At 36.9% G+C, this 23282-nt stretch overlaps 1 protein-coding gene across 2 annotated transcripts in view; it reads left to right on the top strand.

The window, feature by feature from the left end:
• The window catches only part of spata17 (spermatogenesis associated 17), a 267057-nt gene that overhangs the window by 57236 nt on the left and 186539 nt on the right, over positions 1-23282 (top strand). For both annotated transcript variants that reach the window (XM_073050818.1, XM_073050817.1), the window contains exon 7: positions 8308-8502. In XM_073050818.1, the coding sequence (XP_072906919.1) occupies positions 8308-8502 (195 nt within the window). The remainder of the gene's footprint in view (positions 1-8307; positions 8503-23282) is intronic.

The raw sequence follows: 23282 nt of genomic DNA, 5'->3' as shown, positions 1-23282 counted from the left end.
AGCAGAGGCCATATAGTATTGAGATATCTTGTGACGTTTCATAAATGTACTTGATAATGCTTCTAGGACAGCAGGCGTCTACTCTTGAAATAGCATAAGGAATTTTAAGATCATTCTTGGCTGGAATTAGAAACACCTTTGACAAGATTGTGATGGTTTAGCTTACAGTCTCAAGCTAGTCAGTGGTTGCCTACTGATTCACACGTAATGATGTAGCCTCTTTCAATTTCTGTGGCTGCTATTATGATATAAATTGGCCTTGACTAGGCAGATAAGTAAATTTCATGCTTAGGTAGTTGATCCACTAGTCCAATCTGGCATAAAATAAGGCAATACTTCACCTTCACCTAAAGGTGCTGGCATTTTCTTTCTGGCTCTTAGTTACAGGTCTTCAATCTACTTAAATCTATATTGATTTAAGAGTATAGCCAACACTGTAAGAAATATAAATATCTAAAGAATATTTTAAAATATTTGATATGGATATATGATTGCAGTCAGCACTTCAATCACACTTCTGTCAATCGGTTTGGTGCTATATTATTTTTATTATGGTAACATAGGAGTAGGCCTATTTCAGTATCACATCTTCTGAAATCACAAACATCTGCAGCATTAGTTCAGCTTTAAAAGTTGGTATCCATGGAATGTACAGAGTATTTATTTACTAAAGTGAATTGAAAATGTATTTAGATGATTAGGAAATAATCTTTTGGAAAGATTTGAACATAAATGTTTAATATGTGAATGTATTGATATACATCTGTTCATATTAGAAAGGTTGAGGTGTATCCAATTTCAAGAACTTTAAATAAAAACCTGAAAATAAACATTACTTATAAGCCATGAGCACTTAACTGTATATTATTGTCAGTTAAGTAGTTACTTTATGCTGAATTAGGTGCACTCAGGCTAATGTTGAAATTGGTATTTGTGTTTCAGAAATACAGATCTTTAAAAAATCTTCCAAAGTTCCTAATGTTGCTGAAAATCTGTGTTGGAAGTTGGCACAGGGGATGCCACATAGGAGCATATCAGTTCTGCTGGATTAACATAGTAACTTTGTGTCTTTGTACTCAAGACTTGGATAACTGTGGAGCAAGTAGATTAATATTCAAAGTGATGGTGATACAGGCACACATTCCATGATCATTGTAACTGTGTTTGGGGATTGCTGGGTGGACGATGGGGTGGTTAATAATTCTTTGTATAATTGGAAGTTAATTGATACTGGTGCAAATAAGATATGGGATATTGGTGGTACTGGAGAAGAGAAATTGGAGGTAAAGGCATACCAGAATTTGTTTCATTATTCCAGGAGGAGGTAAGGGAGATGTTAGCAAGAAAGTCTTTAATAGGTGCATAATCTATTATAATAGATATTGGCCAATATCTATTAACCATTGCTGGAAGATGCTTTTATTCATAACGAAGCTGAAGTAGGATGCACTCTTACAGTGATAATGTTAATGCTTTATGGCCTTCCACAAGAAATAAGGGAGGTCCAACAATAAGTGTTTGTTTATTTATTTATTGAGATACAATGTGGAATAGGCCCTTCTGGCCATTCAAGCCAGATCCAGCAATGCCCTGATTTAATCCTTGCATAATCACAGGACAATTTACAATGACCAATTAACCTACCAACTAATACATCTTTGGTCTGTGAGAGGAAACTGTAGCACCCGGTGGAAACCCACATGGTCACGGGGAGGACATACAAACTCCTTACAGGTAGTGGCAGGAATTGAACCTGGGTTATCTGTACTTTACAGCATTGTGCTAACCACTATGCCACCCTACCACCCTATATGTATTAGTAATTTGCCTGTACCTATATGTATAATTCCACCTCAGCAGCTTAAGTTAAGACAAAATACACAGATGAGAAAAATAAAATCAATTAATTATGTATTTAATTTTGTTGCAAGAGAGCATTTTTCATTTTGCTTTTTCATAAAAATGCCATTTTCTCAATATTGATTTTGTTGTGATATATTTAAGTCAAGATCACTCATCCATTTTAGACTGTAATATCAGTGAGTACAGTACAGTATCCTGGTACTTTCCCCAAGTACGTATTTTTTACATTTATGCCGACATAATGTAACCAGGGTATTCAGTTACATCACAACTGAGTTTAATTCTGTTCTTAATCTGTGCCTGTGCAGCAAGTACCTCAGCAGATGCTTTGCATACATAGGCACCTCAGTTAAATGATCATTTATGAAATATAATGATTGAAGTCAATTAATAGTATTAAAAATACTGTTACTGAATTTCCAGCAAGATTCTAAAGATGGTAAAGTCTAAAGAAATACTTTTATTTGTTTTTTGAAAATGATAACTTGATTCTAACTTCCCTGTAACAGATTTAATGGAGTGGTCAACTTTAAAGGTTTATTTGGTTTGTCTAAAATTAAGTCAATTTCCAGCTTCATTGCCAATTCTATTCTCCTAATCTTGTATTTTCACAGGCAAGTTACTGATATATATTCAATAAATGATCAGGTAGATTCTGAATAGGTTTATTGGTGATGTTCAAATATTTTATGGTTTTTATCTGTTACAAGAACTTTCTTTTCATTATCCTACATGCAGGATGGTATTTTATTGGTACTTGTGTTTCATCTACAATTGTGATTGGCTTTGCTGATTTTTTTTTGTGTGGCTAGGATTGTGACAAAACAATGTTTCTATTAGATAAATGACAATAACTTTTATTACAGCTTCAGTAAAATTGAGGCTTTATTCATTCAAATCTGTAACAAGTTGAATGTTTACGTTCATTTTATTAGTCAACTTGCATTTTGTAAGATTGTCAGTTTACTCAATTGAAATGAACAACAGATCAATATTGACAGTGATAGATGTCAGTAAACTGTAAATGCTTCTTTGTACCCTCAGTTTCAAACATGGTACTATTCCAACTATTTAATTGGATTCTATGAAGTGACAAGTCTTCCACAACATATTTGTGCACATGTTTTTAATGTTGTTTTAAGGTTCAATTAGATTGTTAATTGTTTCCTTATTTTCCCTGAATAGTCCAAGATTGTGGAAAGAGTTATGACATCTTACCTGTTTTAAATTTGAACATCATGTTTCACAAATGTGTTGAGGCATTTTTGCTTTGTCTTATACTTCAATGAAATCATTATGATAGTGTTTCTTTATAGAAGAGAATGAAGTGAATAACAGAAGTGATGAACTTGTAAATTAGTTGCTCTCTATCTACAACTGGATAATAATTTGCATTTTCCTTAAAGCCTTTTATGTTGTGGATCAAAATATATGGAACATTTAGACTGATGCTAAAATCTTAGCAGATGTTAGAGTTTAGCAAAAATACTAAAAGTATTTAGCAAAAATATTTAAAAAATGCACTTTTGACCATCTCCTTATCATTCCTCACCTAGTATTACTGAAAGAATAAAAATGAAAGAATTTTCCTTTTAAACGAGAAACACACCATCTAAGAATATCCAAAAATAAATTAGATATGGTAGAAAAAATCCAACTGGTAAATAATGTTGCATGTATAGTTGGACCAAGCAATTTGTATATTTTAATATTATTGTGTTAATTAGGTTTCCCAAGAACACTTTAAAAATAGTTTACTTAGAAAATGCATCTTTTATGGAATACATATTCTAAAGGGAGAAAGATTCTATAAATTATTTCATCGAGCCATGAAGTCATGCCAATACAGAATCAGTTGATTTATAAATTATTTGTCTTCAGCTATGATGGTATTCCTATACGTATTACATATGTAGTTACCTTAAAATCCATTGATATATTAGCAACAAAAGAATTTCAAAATGATGATTTTTTTTCAAATTACTCTTTTAAAGTAGAAATACTGTAGACTCCTTCAATTCAATTGATGAGCTTCTTGTAATAACATGTTTAGTAGTTCTTTCAACTGCAGAAACCACAAAGAATGAAGATGGGGGTATCTAACTGTAAATAAGTATATTGCATTCATAGTCACCTCAATTAAGTGATCACTTTTGAATGCTGATGGTTGAAGTCAACTAGCATATTAAAGAATGGTTACAGTATTTCTTAAGTCTACTTAATCGCAGAGCACAATGCATAAAAATTAAACCAAATGGTCCTATTCCAAATAATTACATGAAGTGCAGCCAGATAATACAGCTGAAATTATTTTAACCTTTTTAAATAGTTTATGTGCAAACTTCAATTAAATTATATTTTGATTCTAATCTAACATAATATTGATTATTAAGCTAATTTTTTGGCTCCATCTGAAGTTTGTTTCATGAAAATTAAATGATATTTAAAGAGAAATGTTGTAATTAAAACAAAATTAATTGATCTATTCAATATTTTTAAAGGTGGTCTGTATTACATTAGTGGTCCACAATGACATGATATATTTTGTTGTATTTCCTATATGCAGAACTATATTTACCAAAAAATGTGTACTGTATAATTAGTTGAGAGCATTATTGCAAAATAGTTATCAGGATTATGCATGTATTTCCCAGATATATATTACTTTTATGCTTTATTTACATAAGGATGTAAAGTATGCAGATGTTCTACTTTGAAATTCAAAGTATAAGGCAGTAAATATATCAAGCCATTATACAATGTTAAAAAATACTGTAGATATCAGGATTCCTCCTTATAAAACAAATTTCTCCAGATAACTTTTTAAAAATTGTGTGCATTTTACTATTTGCATACGATATACAAGAAAGCTGGTGAGATATAAAGATGTAATTTTTTTCCATTTTACAACAAAGAGAAGAATGTTCCAGAATTTAATCTTACGATTCATCCACTGATTGATACAATGATATTGTTCTGATTTCTTTTTTAGAAATCTAATGCTAAGATGAATCTAAATGTTCAAAAATATTTAGGAACTGTTTTAAAAGATGTTCCAGTTCTCCAAAAATATTTCTCTGCCTGTACATAAATTGCACAATATAATTGAAGGTTTTGAAAGTTTTTACTTAACATCCTTGTTTTAAACTGTACTTTTTTAGAGTTTGCATAAACTAAAAGCTATAGTTAGTATTAGATTCTTTGTTTCTCTCAAGTGACTTGTTTGTTAATTGCTTTCAGGTCTAATTATGAAGTTTGCTTAATTAATCTTTACAAAGCTTTTATGTGAATGAATGAATGTTAGTACATGGTCATGTACAATTTCAGTTCTCTCAGGAATACCAAAGATTGTTTGCAGCTATTTATTTAAAACTATAATTGAGCAATTGGCAAGCAGTAATATAAACTTTTGGTTTTTTTTTTGAGTGTAATTGAACCTGGAATATCTTACTGAATGTTGGATTATAACAATGTGTTAGCAATCCACCTGCTTCTTAACAGCAGGTCAATTATTTGCTGAGTGGAATTTTTATAAATCCCATGGCAGTTGTATGTCCTGATAATTATGATGAAGTATGGTGGTCAGTGTTGATTCAGCAATTCTATCTACAGCACGTACTTCATTCACTGATCTCCTTCATGCTCTTCTTTACGGTCATTAAACTTCTTGTGCCTTTTCTTGCCATCCCCTGTGGCCCTAATTACAAAAGGCCTTTATGAAAAGCATCTAGATTGGGGAGGAAGATGACTGATGGATTGATAGCTTTGCAAAAGGGTCCAGAATTTAAATGCTATTCAATGGATGACTGGCCAACTAAAGGCACGTTTGCAGTTGTGCTTGACCTGGTGCAATTAATATTCTAGTTCATGCATGAATTCCTATGATGGAGGGGGACTTAAGGTGCCAAAAGTGTGTCTCTTGCATAACTCATTTCCTTATTTCAGATTTTTATACTTAAAAATATCAATGTTTTCACAGCTCATTTGCCCTGCTGTGTAATCAGTACACTAGCCAGAAGTAGAACTTGGAGCAGAGAGGTCAGCAGGAAGCTATTAACAGGGTCACTCCTGAGAATTCACCAGCATTATTGAGTTCAATTTTAGTATGAATGTACAGCATGAACTTGGGTGTTTTTTTTTAACAGTTAGCATAGATTTCCCCATGGTCTTTATCAATTTATAAAATTGCCAAAGAGAATGGATTCCCATGTCTCTCTACTGGATAAGGGGTACTGAAGATTGTGATAAACTTGAATAGTGGACAGAAAAGTAGGTTACTCACACAAAGCTTTTAGCAGATGCCATTATATACATTTTGGCACACAATAAGCATTATTATATTTGCCTAACATTTGCCTTTCTGAATTTCTGCAAATATTAAATGGTGTTTACTTTTATTACTAAGTTCAGTGCTCTTAGTATTGTCGAGAAGCCCTCCCATACATCCCACGATCTCTTTGATGCCCTATCATCAGGTAGGAGGTACTGTAACATTATGACAAAGATCGTTAGGATGGAAAATAGCTTCCTCCCCCTAGCCGTGAAACTACTGAGCTTCCTGCCACCATCCCAGGTCTCATCAGGTATGAGGTGCCAGTAACATTATACTGCTCTACTTACGTCATAAATGCACCCTATGCAAAATGACAATCTTAGAAACGTAGAAACATCGAAAATCTACAGCACAATACAGGCCCTTCGGCCCACAAAGCTGTGCCGAACATGTCCTTACCTGAGAAATTACCTAGGGTTACCCATAGCCCTCTATTTTTCTGAGCCTCATATACCTGTCCAGGAGTCTCTTAAAAGACCCTATTGTATTTGCCTCCACCACCGCCGCTGGCAACCCATTCCACGCACTCACCACTCTCTACGTAAAAATCTTACCCCTGATATCTCCTCTGCACCTACTTCTAAGCACTAAATCTATGCCCTCTCATGCTAGCCATTTCAGCCCTGGGGAAAAGCCTTTGACTACCCACACAATCAATGCCTCTCATCATCTTATACACCTCTGTCAGGTCACTTTTCATCCTCTGTTGCTCCAAGGAAAAGAGGCCGAGTTCACTCAACCTATTCTCATAAGGCATGCTCCCCATCCTTGTAAATCTCCTCTGCACCCTTTCTATGGTTTCCACATCCTTTCTATAGGGAGGTGACCAGAACAGAGCACAGTACTCCAAGTGAAGTCTGACCAGGGTCCTATATAGCTGCAACATTTCCTCTCGGCTCATAAACTCAGTCCCACGATTGATGAAGGCCAATGCACCGTAGGCTTTCTTCACCACAGAATCAACCTGCGCAGCAGTCTTAAGTGACCTATGGACTCGGACCTCAAGATCGCTCTGATCCCCCACATTGTCAAGAGTCTTACCATTAATACTATATTCTGCCATCATATTTGACCTACCAGAATGAACCACTTCACACTTATCTGTGTTGAACTCCATTTGCCATGTCTCAGTCCAGTTTTGCAAACTTTCAGTGTCCTGCTGTGACCTCTGACAGCCCTCCACACTATCCACAACACCTCCAACCTTTGTGTCATCAGCAAATTTACTAACCCATCCCTTCACTTCTTCATCTAGGTCATTTATAAAAATCACGAAGAGTAGGGGTCCCAGAACAGATCCCTGAGGCACACCACTGGTGACCAACCTCCATGCAGAATATGACCCGTCTACAACCACTTTTTGCTTACTGTGGGCAAGCCAGTTCTGGATCCACAAAGCAATCTCCCCTTGGATCCCATGCCTCCTTACTTTCTCAATAAGTCTTGCATGGGGTACCTTGTCAAATACCTTGCTGAAATCCATATACACTACATCTACTGCTCTACCAGTATCAATGTGTTTAGTCACATCCTCAAAAAATTCAATCAGGCCTGTAAGGCATGACCTGCCTTTCACAAAGTCATGTTGACTATTCCTAATCATATTATGACTCACCAAATGTTCATAAATCCTGCCTCTCAAGATCTTCTGCATCAACTTGCCAAATACTGAAGTAAAACTCACTGATCTGTAATTTCCTGGGCTAACTCTACTCCCTTTCTTGAACAACATCTGCAACCTTCCAATCCTCGGGAACCTCTCCTGTCCCCATTGATGATTCAAAGATCATTGCCAGAGGCTCAGCAATCTCCTCCCTCGCCTCCCACAGTAGCCTGGGGTACATTTTCTGGAATATATTGTATTATTTGTTCATTTACTTGTGGTAATATTACTTTGTGTATTGTGTTTTAGTTAGACATACTGTGTGAAGTTGTTTTTTTTGGCGATATCCATATATACAGTTGAATGGCAATAAACTTGAATTGAATTGAATGTATCAAAAATGCATGTAAATCATATAACAAAAAATTAAACAAATTTGTGATTGATATTTAATATCTTGTTTCATGCTTCATATCATTCAGTTAATAAGTGTTACGTTTCTACTTAGATTCCAGGTATCTACAACTCTCCGTACAGGCAGTACCCAAGTGAAATGGAGTATATATTACAACACACCAGACCACGGAGTCACTTTATATCTCGCAAAAAGGATGTCACCGAAGATCTTGTAGATCCATCAATATCAGGTGTTCCATGCAGCTTTCCTCCATTACTACCACCAATACTCAGAAAGAAACCACAGGTAGGCTGTTGTCTTGTATTGTCTAGAATTACACTTTTATCTATAAAGTTTGTAAATAAACTTAGAGAAATATTGTGACATTAGATTTTCTCCCAATTAATATTTCATGCCTTAATCATATACAGAAATACACAACAGTGTTAAAAAAATCAATCTATAAATCAATTTATAAAATTGGCAAGAAAATGGCTTTGAATTTGTTTTATTTTCTGTAATATATGAAAATGCATATGGTCCTTTTTTCTATAAATGATGATGACGTCAACTCAGGCCTGAGAGGCCAGCGTCGGGCATTTTCATGCCTTACAAGGCGCGGAACGAAAGACTGTTTGGCGCGCCACTCCTCACACATTTTGCAGTATTTTTCTTTATTTTATGAGGGCGAGTTGTGATCTCAACACTCAACCCAGCACGGGTGGAAAGCGTACTTGGGAACGGCCTGACTGGATTCAAACCTGGGAACCTCCATTCCGGAGTCCGGCGCTGTTGTCACTGCGCCACTAGCCGAGTGGAAAAATATCATTAATAATATGCCAAAATATAAATTTGACAGACTTCTTGAGGGAAAATGTATAGTTGTTTTTTCTATGTATTTATTAAGCTGTTATTGATGTACTTGTACCCATGGAAATAATATTAATAATTCATTTTATATAGTTATTCAGTGCAGGTATTAAGTCACAAAATTTGCATGGCATTTCTAAAAATCTCTAAATCCTCTGAAAGATTGTAACAACATATTATTGCATTTATTTTTTCTCTGAAAAGTAATATGAGCATAATCATAAAAAAAATTGTTGTCAAAGTAAAGATTAGTTTCTCTGTGAACTCTGGCCTGTCAACAAGTTTGGAAAAGCTAGGCATCTAGCATTGTTTGAAAAATAGTTAGCTTGCATAAACATCTTCTCTGTCTTACACAGAGGTGTCAGTCATTTCTTAGATGTAGCATTGCTGCATTTGATTCTAAAACTTCTATTCCAAAAATTGAGTTTGAACTCCTTTGAATGAGGAAGAGTTGCACTCTCTGATTAGATGTTAACCCAAGTCCTGTCTTTCCTATGAGGTGGTTGCTAAAGAAACCATGATAATATTTAAAGAAATTCCCTGGCCAATACTTGTCTCAATTAATGTCACTGAAATACATCATCTGACGTGTCATAGTGACAATATAGGACTTTCCACCTTGAATCTTTCTACTCTGAGCTCTTCAGTTGTGTTTTACATATGCATGAAATATCTTGAGTAATCTCTTGAGTCGAATGATTCTTTTCTATGGATATTTTAGAGTCCAGTAACATAGCCAACAAGCCATATGCAGGCGACCTCTTAATGATGGGTTGATTGTGTTCCTGAGAAGTGGTGCATATGGCAGTTTTCTGTATGCCAAAGCAACAAAATCAGTGCATATATCGAGAAGTGCAATTTGAAAAAAATGTTAATTTTAGTCACTTTTTCCCCATAAATTCCATAAGAGAGAATTTTATTCTGTATCTCAAATTTTAGGTAGTGATTTGTGAATTCTGTAAAGGTGAATTTCCATTACCACAGTGGTTATAACACAGGGTCATCTGTAGAGAGATACAGTGCAAAGCAATACAATTGAATGTTGCAAGTTAGCACCTCGTAGCATACTTCCATTTGAATCCGAAGTTTAAGGTTAGAGTTCATAGTTAAATATTTAGCGTTCACTGCATTATTTACACTACAGAAGAATTATTTTCTGGAACAGTGTGGCGAAAGCAAAACTTTGTCCACTGGTTCAGCTCAGTAGAAAGTATTTTATAATACTACAGGAAGAGTCTCTTAAAAAACAACCAACATGATCATTGGATCATTGCTGAGTATTTGAATGCCAAGAACAGGGTGGAAAATATGTTCAGATTCAGAATCTGATCTGATTCTGAACATCCCAAATAGGAGTCAAACCATTTGCTTTGAACAGCGCATGATCAAATCCTCACACCATTCAAATTCTTGGCGGGGGGGGGGGGGGGGTCGGCACCCTTAATGGCACTGCATTGCAAAGTATCCCATCATCAGTTTCCTGGAGGTCACCATTGTTCAGAATCTTATTTAGATCACCCACATAAACACTGTAGCAATGGGACCATGTCAGAGGCTGGACATCCTGTGAAGATTGACACACTTCCTGGCACATCAAAGCCTTTTCAGCATCTCCAATGGACAAATCAAAATGTGATGGAATGCTCTCCACCTGAATGTGATTTTCAAGAAGTTCAATGCCATCCAGGACAAAGCAGCCAGGTATTCACCACTTAGGCATTCATTCCATCAATCACCAGTATCTAGTGACTACAATTTATTATTATCTACCAAATCAAATACTCAGTAGGCTATTCCAAAAGTACTTTCTAAATATGGCATCTCTCCATCAAAGGCAGTAGAATCATGGATAGACCAGCACTTGAAAGTTCTTATCTCATTTCCACACTGTCCTCACTTGTAAATATATGATGTTTATTTTGTTGACTGAACACAAAAGAGACTGCGGATTCTGCTGAGAACATCTTTATTTCATTGTCTCTGTGTCTTAATTCTGGAACTCTCACCATCAATACCATTGGAATACCTTCAGCATATGAATTGCAGCAGTTCCGATAGGCTGTTTACCACACCCTTTTCCTTACCAATGATGGCTAAATCATAGAAAATAAATGTATAAAAATATTGCTTGTGGAGCTTTCTATTTGGGTTCAGTGGCTTATGATAAGTATGTTAAGGTATCATTGCAGTAGAATCTTAATGAGTTTCTGACACCAGCCCACTGCTGAAAACTTCATTTCTTTCACAGAAGAATATCTGCTGCTATAGGTGCTCAAGGGAAAGAAAGAGCTGACAAGTTCAGGTCATTCAGGATCAGTGATCTCATAAGTGGTCCAGGATAGACAAAAGTTAATTCAGATCATGTGCTTGAGTAAATTGTGTGGTGGAGACATTGGTCATCAGCTAAGTGACTTGGGTAAAGGGAGAGAATGGGTGAATGAGTGAGATTTGGTAAGTGCCATATGATAGAAAACATATGGTGTAGATTATAGAAGTAGCTGATCGGTCATATTAGGGGGCCTTATGGATCATTGGGTTGAAAAGTGTGGAGTATGTGGTGAGTTTCAGTTGATTGAAGATGGCAATTAGAGTGGCAGTGGGACATTGAGGAAGAATTTGGAAAATGGTCAGTCAGTGAGTTGGTAGAGTTGGTTGTTTGGACCGGTTAGAAAGGAGTTTACTGAGTGTGGCAGCATCAAGATTTAGTTTGATCAGGGACATCAGCATCCAGTGCTGAACTGCAAAGTTCTGGTTTTCCTAGGAGTGCTCTTCTAATGCTCTGAGGTGGTAATGCTACCCATGAGCTGCAAAAATGAGGCTGTAAGTGATTAAAAATATCTCAGCAGTTTCATTACCTTAAGACTTGTAATTCGAATATGATCTGTTTTTTTCTCTCCGCATTGAAGCTATGATTGTTTGGGCAGTAGATATGACGTTGCTGTTTTTTGTGATTTCCTACTGACATTAATGAAGGAGCTTAGAGGACCAACTGCCTGTTCAATAAAGGAAATTTATTTTATTTTATTTTCTGGGATTATAAAAGAGAGCAGATTTTTTTCTGTATAAAGCACTTCAAGAATTCCACAGGTTGTGAACATATAAATACAAGTCTTTCAATATTATCAAAAGAGCTTATTTATCAGTTTATCCCTCTTTCAGTTATTTCATACAGAACTTACTGCTCAGCTTGTGGCCAGAGAACGTTTTTGCATAAGATGTGCCATTTTAACTTCTGTACTCCCTCACCACTACTTTCCAATTAGTGTTCATGAGACTCTTTCTAACTACCAAATGTACTACACAGTGTAATATGTGCTGTTGTAGTACATTATACCAGAATTCGAGTCAAATCATTTTCGTAACATGGAAATGCAGAGAAATGATCAGCTTGAATTTGTCCATTGAAAATAATTGGCTTTCCAAAAAGTCTCAGGTATATTTCATCAGAAAGGAAACTTATAAAATCTTTATTCCAATTATGTTTTCTCAATATTGGCATTTTAATTTATCTGCTATTTTTGCAATTTGCAATTACTGCCTTTCAATATTATTTTTAGTTTACATATTTTATTAATGTGATTACCAGGTGAACATAACTGAGTTGGAAATGCTTTCTTTTTAGCATTTCCTTTCTTTTATATTGTACAGCATGTTAATACTGTGCAAAACTTTTAGAATGTTGAAACTTAATTATATAGTGGATTAGGGAATTTGGGGATTAAATGTCAAATTGTGTTTTTATTAACTTTTATTAACTTAACTCCTTTAATTATGTTGTAGTCTTATGGAGAGAGCTTCACTATAATGGTGAATGTGTTCTTTAAAGTCTCCTGTAAAGTACATTTTGCTGCAATCAGATATATGAAATGTATCCTCTATTCTGTATTCCCCCAATTAAACCCTTCTGAGGCCTTTCTGCTTCATCATTCTTCACCCTATCTCTTAGTCTATTAAAAATTACCTTACTTCTCTTGTCACATATTTTTGTCATTTTACAATATCAAATCCTGTCTCACTGCTCATCAGTTAATTTTTAATTCGCTAATTTCTTTCACTGGACTCTACAGATCTAGCGCCTAAAACTAAGCACAGTGGATCATTGAGAGCAGCCGAAATATATTTCATCATAATCTGTAACATTGTACTACCCTAACAATCAAACCATGATCAAACAAAGTTCATTGAGGATGTTTTTCTTCCACAATACAATTTTTCATGGCAGAATGTTAAGGGCAACATTTATTATCCTCCTTTATTCCCTTGAGAGCCGACCGGTGGTGCAATGGCAATAGCACCGACTTCGAGGTGAGTGGTACTGGGTTCAAATCCGGCCGGCTCCTTGCACACTTTCCATCCGTGCTGGGTTGATCATTGAGCTAGCAACTTGGCCTCATAAAAAACAGTCAAATGCTACTGAAAAGGCAAAAATGCTGCCCAATGCATCACAAGGCATGGAAAAGAAGAAGAACAACATTATTCCCTTGAACAAGTGATCATGAGCTGCCTTCTTGACCACTGCAATCATTCTGGTTTAGGTAAGCTACAATTTGATTAGGAAGTTCCAGAATGCAGACCCAGCAATGATGAAAGGATTAGCAGTATGTTTCTTATGAGGATGATTTGCTACTTGGAGGGAAACTTGGTAATAGCATTCTCTTACTCCTGCTGCCATGGGTCACAGATTTCAGAGTATATGTGAAGAATAGTGCCAGGCATATCTAAAAGTAAAGTGCCAAGCTACTGAAGCTTCAACACAGGACTACATGTGTGTTAAAAATTGTGAAATAGAGAATGTAAGTGATTCAAAAATCAATGGATCAGTTGGAAGTTTTTCTTACTTATTAAAGCATATCATCTGGTTGAGTTTATGTCAGATTCCTTACAGAAAAATCCCATCAATTTCATTCCCTCTGTCATTTCCCAGTAATCTATTTACTGTAATTCCCATCAATTCCCCTTGGATTCTGTTTGCCATTTTCCAACATTAAATAGACTGTTAAGGAGTTTTTGCTACAACAAGTGTATGGGACATTGGAAAAAATGTTGAATTTCCCCATGGGGATGAATAAAGTATCTATCTATCTATCTATCTATCTATCTAATAGCACATTGCTCAGAGTGGAGAAAATCAGAGCACACTTCTAGGAAGACAGACAGAGAACACACAAACACCTCATCAGCAATACCAGAGCTCAGGATTGAGCCTAAGTGCCTGGTGTTGAGAGGCAGCAACACCAGCTGCTGCACCACCATACCATCCATCTAGCCAGGACTATCATTCTTCTGACTACATCATGCACAGCTTGTCCGATCATGGGCCAAAGGTCAGATGACAGTGAGACACCATTTGCCAACTGTGACATCAAGGAAAACTGGTAAAACTGAAATTAATGGCTATCAGGAGAAAACCCATGTTTGTTATAATACAAACATATCTCCAGACTCTTAAGACTTGGGACTGTGTAACCGCCTCTGTAATGGGACCCTTAACTTCATGACCAGCAGACTGCAATCAGCAAAGACAAGCAACAACACTTCCTCCCAAAAAACTGGTGCCTCACAAGGCTGACTCCTCAACTGCTTACTTCACTCCCTATACAGTCAAGACTGTGTGATCAAATTTTGCATTATTTGCAAGTTTGCAGATGGCACCACTGTTGTGGGCCAGATCTTGAATAATGACAAGCAGAATACAGCAAGCAGATAGAGAGCATAGTGACTTGGTGTCAAGATAACAACTTCTACATTAATGTCAGCAAACCACAAGAGGATAAGCAATAAATGCTGGTTTTACTAACAGTAAGTTAGCTGCTGGGATCATAGATACTGAAAATCTGAAATTATTCTTAGGAATATTAACTAAAAGTAATGCAACTGATGTCACACATTAGCTCTTATTTTATCATGAAACAAAGATTAAAAAAAATTCTCGTCACACTCAATTGCAGGCTGTGACCACCAGGTGACTCTGTGGAGCAATTTATTTTCTGAATGTATCCTCATGTCATCCATGTTGCTTTCCTTCAGCTCTTTGAGAATCATGAGGTTTATATTTAAATTAATTATTTTAAATCTTTTTACCTGCTTCCATCTGTTTTTACTACCTCAAATGTTATCTTCAGCTGGTCCAGATCTGTTATTGGTACATCTGTATCCTAGGGCAAACCTTGCTCAACTATAGCACAGATTGTTCAATGAAACTATCTATAGCCCACTCCAACTCATATTTTATCATCTATATTATCTCTTTTCTAATGCACATAAAATTCTAAGACAATTTTTTACTTCAGCTCTCTTACATTTACTGTTATCAGACAAACCAATGACATTACTTCATTCCTTGCTTTGTTCCACCCACTCCTTCAACAGCAGCTGAGTTGAAACAGAAATAGTTGAATTTATGTGAGCCATAGATTTATGGATATTGTTTCTCAAGATATTTGGTATATTTTTCTCTCATTGCATCTGTCCTGCTTTCCTCTTTAGTTCTTTTTTGAATTGACAGATGGATGTGTTTGTCATGTGCTCTATGTTGTTCAACCAGGTCACCAATTCCACCATTCATTTTCTTTGTCTCATTGAAACCTATCAAATATTTAAAGCCCTAGATGGAGTGGATGTGGAGAGAATGTTGCCTTTTGTGGGGGAGTGTAGGACCAGAGAGCCCAACCTCAGCATAGATTGATTTCCTTTTAGAATAGAGATGAGGAGGATTTCCTTTAATCAAGGGGTGGTAAATCTGTGGAATTTATTGCCATAGATGGTTATGGAAGCCAGGTCATTGGGTATATTTAAAACAGAGGTTGATTGGTATTTGATGAATAAGGGCATCAAAGGTTACGGGAAGAAGGCAGGAAAATGAGTTTGAGAGGAAAAATACAAAAACCATAATGGAATGGCGAAACATACTCTATGGCCGAGTGGCTTAATTCTGCTCCTATGACTTTTGGTCTACACTTGGGGTAATTTACCATAATTAATCTATCAACCAGCACACCTTGCAGGGACAAACCCATATGGACACAAAGAAAATGTGTAAATTCCACCTAGGCAGTATGAAAACCAAGTCTCTAGAACCATAAGTCAGCAGAACTATCGGCTATGCCACTATGCTACCCTGTCTAGTATTCTATGTTTCATCTTTGTATACCTTTATCCCATTGAACAATTATCCCATGACAGTATTTCTTCAGTTACCCCTTTTGTGCATAGTTCTGCTCTATTACCTATGCTCTCTCCCTCTGGATAAATATCTGAGTGAAGACTGAGTAAATCTGACTTTCCGATACTAAACATCAGCCAATAGTCACAGCACAATAAACAAAATCAGTCGAAAGTAAACAGGTTTTCCAGAGTTGCAAGTCAGGCAAGGAAAGAATCAATGACCAGAAACAGAAACATGGGTGAGTTGGAGATAAAGAGACTACTAGACAGGTATATGGAGGAATGTAAGGTGGGGGGAATATATGGGAGACAGGGTTTAAGGGTTGGCACAACATTGTGGGCCGAAGGGCCTGTACTCTGTTGCACTATTCTATGTTCTATAAAGCAAGTGCGGGCAAATATGTAATCTCAGAAAGGTGAAATGATAAGGACTAATTAGAAAAGTTGCAGGAAGAAGGCAGAAAAAGCAGACAAAAATCAACTTTCCCTCAGACATTTACTTTCAGGTTGATATCATGCATCAGGACTAAGAGTGAAGAGGGGAGATAGCCAGTATACAGAAGAGAGAGGGAGTAGTGGGCAGGAGAGTGTAGGTATTGGTGGACTGAGGAAAAGCAAAGGATAATGTTGAACAAGGGAGAGGTAGAGATGGGAGACAGTAGATGATAGGTGGAGGCAGAGAGACAAAACAGGAGAGACAGATAAAGCAAGATGGGGGTGGGGAGTCTGTAGCAGACAGCTGCTTAGTAGGTGATAAGCAGGAACACAAAGGCTAGCAGTGCTGGTAAAAGGTAACTTGCAGATGGTTCCCAGCTGAAATGAATGTGAAACTATGCTAAGTGAGCAGTTCCTGGGAATTAATCTATAAATGTAATCAAAAGTCTTAATTATAAAAGTTGGCTTAAATGTAAATAAAACAGCCTACAGAGGGAGTTGGAGATAGAGTTAAATGCATAGCAACCTCACCTAAAATGTAGAATAGAGTGGTAGGTGTGGAAATTTATAGAAGACTGAGTTTCTATCAAGACATCACAATTAGGTATGTCTCCCAAGTACAAGACAATTACATGAGTATTCCAAGAAAATTTGATTGTTAAATTAATTTTCTTTAATGGATGAAGAATATTTTTGTAAGTTGAAAGCAACAGTCAAAGAATCTCATCTGATAGTTTTGAACTGGTTGATTAAATATCAATTGCTTGAAATTTTCTCAGAATTACAATTGAAAAAGTGCACAGTGTTTGATAAAAATAATATTACAATAGTAACTGGAGTTAGAAAATGGATGCTGGTCCATTCTAATTGGAATTGGATAGGAAATAAATTGCTATAACATTTAAAGGCATAATGTGCATATTTCACATATTTAACCTTACAACATGGCATATCATCAACCAGGAATATATATTGAGATATCAAATGCATTGTACTGACACTAGTGCGCAGAAAATCATTGTATTAATGCATATCAATATCTTGATTGTTTGTGTGAATCTATAATTTCCCCCCTTAAATGTCCAGTTAAATGTATGAATTTATATTAAATTACTCCTGATGAAAAAACTTAGTGTAAATATAATTGTTGGAAAAGCAGACATGAGATATTCTGTTAAAGAAGTGCTTAATGGTGTTTTCCCTGACACTACTGATCACGCAATCTGCTTTTAGTTCAGTGCAATAGTGATCAAAGAACAGAGGATTATTAGTTAGTCAAAACCATGAAGCTAATGAAGAATATAAGTAGAATTAATCTGAATTTATGCAGTGGTTCATTTATGCTGAAATTATATTGCCATTAAACAGCATGTTAATATTAATAGTGAATGAAAATTTGTATGAAACCAAGATAAATAAATATCTTTCAGTTTGGTGAAAGGTTTACCATAATAGAAACAAAGAAAAACCTACAGCACAATACAGGCCCTTCAGCCCACAAAGCTGTGCTGAACATGTCCTTACCTGAGAAATTACCCAGGGTTACCCAGAGTCCTCTATTTTTCTAAGCTTCATGTACCTATCCAGGAGTCTCTTAAAGGACCCTATCATATCCGCCTCTACCACCATCGCCAGCAGCCCATTCCATGCACTCACCATTCTCTGCTTAAAAATACTTACCCCTGATATTTCCTCTGTACCTACTTACAAACACCTTAAAATTGTGCACTCTCGTGCTAGCCATTTCAGCCCTGGGAAAAAGCCTCTGACTATCCACACGATCAATGCCTCTCATCATCTTATACACCTCTATCAGGTCACCTTTCATCTTCCGTCATTCCAGGGAGAAAAGGCCGAGTTCACTCAACCTATTCTCATAAGGCATGCTCCCCAATCCAGGCAACATCCTTGTAAATCTCCTCTGCACCCTTTCTATGATTTCCATATCCTTCCTGCAGTGAGACGACCAGAACTGAGCACAATACTCCAAGTGGGGTCTGACCAGGGTCCTATATAGCTGCAACATAACCTCTCAGCTCCTAAACTCAGTCCCATGATTGATGATGGCCAATGCACCCTATGCCTTCTTAATGAAAGAGTCAACTTTGAGTGTTCTATGTACTTAGACCCCAAGATCCCTCTGAATATTTTTGAATTGAAACAGTGTTAACTAACCTATAATTATAAAGTTCTGATGGGAGGTCAATTTTGTAAGATTTTAATTAGGTTAATAAAAACAATAATGGTAGAAAATACTCAGTACCTATATTAGTCAGGGAACACCTGTGGAGAGAGTTGACAAGTCAATGATCTTTATCAAATTGATTTTTTAATTTAGATGTCATCTGAGTTGCTGGTTCTTTGCAGTTGCTGGTCCATCATATCTTTTTAACTCTGTGTCCCTTAATCTGAAAGAGATTAGAACTATAATTGGTGAATGACTAGCAAGAGAGAAATGGGTGAAAGAGATGAGTTTTAAGGATGAATTTGAAGGTATTGTCTGGCATATCAATAATTACATAACTACACAAATACTATGATAACCAGTGAATAAAGGGCTAGGCTGCTGGAATTTTGACAATACAATTCTCAGTGAAGAGGAAGAGGGTATATTTCTGGTGTTGAAATGGAAGGAAGTTGGGGCTGAGAGTAATGCATATGAAGCCTGGCCAGATATTGTCTGCTCCCATGCAGATTCCCTTGTGAAATTAAATCACAAATAGCCAATTTTTTATGGATGACACACTGAAATATCCTGGACAAGGCTATTCTATTTAAGAGGATTGACAACCACTTTGCAGATGTATTATGGTGTCATATACAGTATATCTGAGAATATTTCATTACAATACTGCAGATAGAAGTAATGTGAGTGAGTGGTGAGTTCAAGATAACAGTGAAAAGAAGCTATAAATGTACACTTTAATAATGGTCTGACTATACCTCTGGCATGATTGAGAATAGGAATAGATGTGCTTGACATGAAAAGGGGAAGAAGGGCTCTGGCTGAGAAGGTTTGGCCATCTGGAGAGTCTTCTAGGAACCGTGTATTTCCCTCTAGCTGTTATAATTTTCAACTGAAAGCTAAGGTTTTCAAAGTCTGAGTCTGTCACCTGCAGCCCACTATTAGTGCCTGGAATGCTTTCTGAGTTTAAACCACAGGTTATTTCGGGCAATGGTGACCAGTCTACCATGCTTCTCAGTTTGGAATACACTGCTGAATTTGGGATATATCATCAAATGATAGGACAGGCCAGGTAACACAGACATATAGATTTGATTAGGTAAAGGCCAAGTAGACAAATTACTGACATTTTTCTGGGTTCAATATGTAAATCTGGAGCTCATATGAACCATAAAACCTTTCACTTCATGAACAAGCTGGTGACGTGTGTGTGATCATGAAAATGAATGCTGATTGTCAATGCCACGTATCTAGGATGCCTTCACCCTCAGGCAGTATTTTATTCCTACCATTTTTCAATTGGTAGGCCAATGGTTTATTGGGCAACAAAGAATCTCTCCACTCTCATTGGCTCCTGTTTGCAGTCTACATTAGTGGTCATGTTAGAAATTGTATTCATAATCACAACCTCAGGACCAGGGTAACTAAAAGGAAAATGCCACTTGAGTCCTCTGGGTGAGATTCTGCTGTTCTGATTACTCTGGTGTGACCTGCTGTACTCTGCATGGAGGGTCTCACACTTTTTTGACATTTGTTACATCTGTTACAAGAAACCCTTGTTTTTCTGAGGATCCAGCTTCACCAGTTGTGCCCATGAGCAGTGAAAACAATACATGCTCCAGTGCCACAAAACTTTGCTACAGAATTAGCTTAGAAATTCAAATGACACATTACCTGTACACCACCATTTTCCTTGCAGTGATAATTTCCTCTTGATAATTACCAATAACATCTTTGTCACCCTCCACCCCAAAACAATCTTGTAAATCACCATTGATCAGAAAAAGCAACACAAACCTGGCACTAAATTGTGGAGATAGCAATATGTTAGATTTTTAATCAATTAGTTCTGAGTCCAACCAAATTAGTAAGAGTGACGTTTAATTAGATACTCACACCTGGTTCTAACACACTAATTATACATCAGAAACAGCAGTAGAATTCATTTAGAGCAACCATACTATTATCCACCTGCACCAAGCAGACATTGTGCATTTGAATGCAATTGGTTTCTGTTGGAGTCAGACAAGGGATACTCTCTGCTTATCACTTAGGAGAATCTTCCATTTTATTTTGCATCAGAGTGATGCTGGGGTAGTTGGCTTAAGATACATTGTATCTTCAGCACATCTTAATGGTATTTGTCTACTATTTGATGCTGCACATTGACGTTTGCTCTTCAGAAAGTAAGATGAAAGTTCTCAAATGCTTATTAACTCTCAACTTGCATTATGTGTTAGCCTGCCAACCCCTACTATGGACCTCAGCCTCCGTGATATCCTCCTTTGATTGTTCGTAGTTGCAAGGGACATTGGATAATTGACAATGAACTACCTTGTGGTGAAATATATTCAGTTACCAACAATATGCTAACCTCATTTTCAAGTACCTCTAAATGCCGTCTTGCACAAAGGATGTGACTTGCTAACTTATAAAAGGTCATGGAGCTGAAACATTCATTCTGTTTCTCTCTCCATGGATGCTGCCTAACCTGCTAATTATTTCCACTATTCTCTTTTTTATTATTTCATAGTTCCAGTATCTGCAGTTTATTTGCTTATTGGTAGGCTACATATTACATGTAACATGTGACATAAGGCAGATCACAGAAATGACTTAATATACCCAAAGCACTTAACACCTCTGAAGTCCTGTACCTTGGTCTGAGCTTCTCCTGCAAATTGAATGTTCCTGTTTAAATCACATATTATTGCTAGTTCTTCTCAATTGCGTAACCTTTACCCCCCCCCCCCCCACTCTGAACTCTGGGAGTATCTTCTTCATAAGGGCTGTGGCAGTTAAATGATGTGGCTTACTACTTTATTCTCAGGTAGTCATGACTCACCACTTTATTGAAGATGGTCTTGCCAATGATCCTGTAAAAAAATAAATAAATAAAATCTCATCTATTTTATAATATAAATTATCACATCTAGTTTTTCTCTTTGTTTACCAGAGCAGAACTGGTGTGGTGAACTTTACCTTGAAGCAGGTAGATGAACTATGCCCAGCCTAACAGATTTCCTCTCTTGCCTGATCTTTCACCATGTGCAGAACCCACTTTTTAGCTATTCATTATGACACATGGAGATAATTGCAATAATGACTGAGCACCTTCGCTCTTGTCTGCCGCAGAAGGCAGGATTTCTGGTGGCTGCTCATGTCAATTTGATTTCCCCTTCTGATTCTGACATATCTGCCCTCCTTTGCTGCCATGATGAGGCCAAACTCAGTTTGGAGGAGCAACAACTCTTATTTCATCTGGATAGCCTCCAATTTGATGGTATGAATATTGATTTCTCAGCTTCCAGTTATTCGCCCCTTCCTTCTTCCTTTTTCCATTCCTCATTCTGGTTACCCTCTCACCCCTTCTCTTACCTGCCCATCATCTTCCTTTAGTTCCGCTCTTCCTTCTATTCATTCTATGTATCTGCCCTCTCCTTTTAGATTCCTCTTCCTTCAGATCTTCATCTCTTCTGCCTATCCCCTTACAGCTTTTTATTTCATCCTTTCTCTTCCATCTACCCACCTTCCCCTTCACCCGGCCACACCTCAAACCTACATAAAAACAAGAGATTCTGCAGGTGCTGGAAATTGTGTGAAACACACATAAAATGCTGGTGGATTTCAGCATCTATGAACAGGAACAAACAGTCAATGTTTCAAGCCATGACCCTTCATCAGGGTCATCTATCACCTGCTAGCTTGTACTCCTTCCTCTCCCCACCTTATTTTTCTGGCTACTGCCCCCTTCCTTCCCAGTCCTGATGAATGACAATTTTGGTAGCATAATATGGGAGAGTTTTCTTTGTAGAAAAATATTGTGAATATAATATTGAAAGCTAGTTTCAGTCAAAATCAATCAATGTGCTTTGATTTTATTGTGGAAGATAATGGTTCAATCGTTAAATTTTTCATTTAATACCAGAGAATATATACAGTATACAACCTGAAATTCTTACTCTTTGCAGACATCCATGAGAACAGAACAGAACCCCAAAGAATGAATGATAGAAAAATGTTAGAACCTCAAAGCCCATTCTTCCCCCTCCCAAGTACAAGCAGCAGGAAAGCATCAACCCTCCCCCTCCTCTTCCCCCACTTATTTCAGCAAGTGGCATCAGCAAGCAATAGCAAAGTCCCCAACCATGATTCACACTCCAACAAAAACTATTGTTCACCCAACAATTCGACATGGCACAGGCTTTCCCTCGCTAACAAGAGACAGAGAGGTGCCATCAGAGCATGAGGGGAGAGCAACAATACAGTCACCGTATTGTCTGACTCGAGAATTTTCAACAAACTCCTCCACCATCAAGAGAAAGAGAGAGAGAGAAATCTCCTGAGTGCAAAGGCCTCTGACAGCTGATCTGCTGTTCACAATGTTCCATTTCTCCCGCGATGACTCAGTCAGAGACATTGGCATGCAATT

This window comes from Hemitrygon akajei, chromosome 7 (assembly GCF_048418815.1).
Source record: "Hemitrygon akajei chromosome 7, sHemAka1.3, whole genome shotgun sequence".
In the NCBI taxonomy this organism is placed as follows: Eukaryota; Metazoa; Chordata; class Chondrichthyes; order Myliobatiformes; family Dasyatidae; genus Hemitrygon; species Hemitrygon akajei.
Note: the sequence above shows the minus strand (reverse complement) of the source record. Positions and strands in the feature narration are given on the sequence as shown.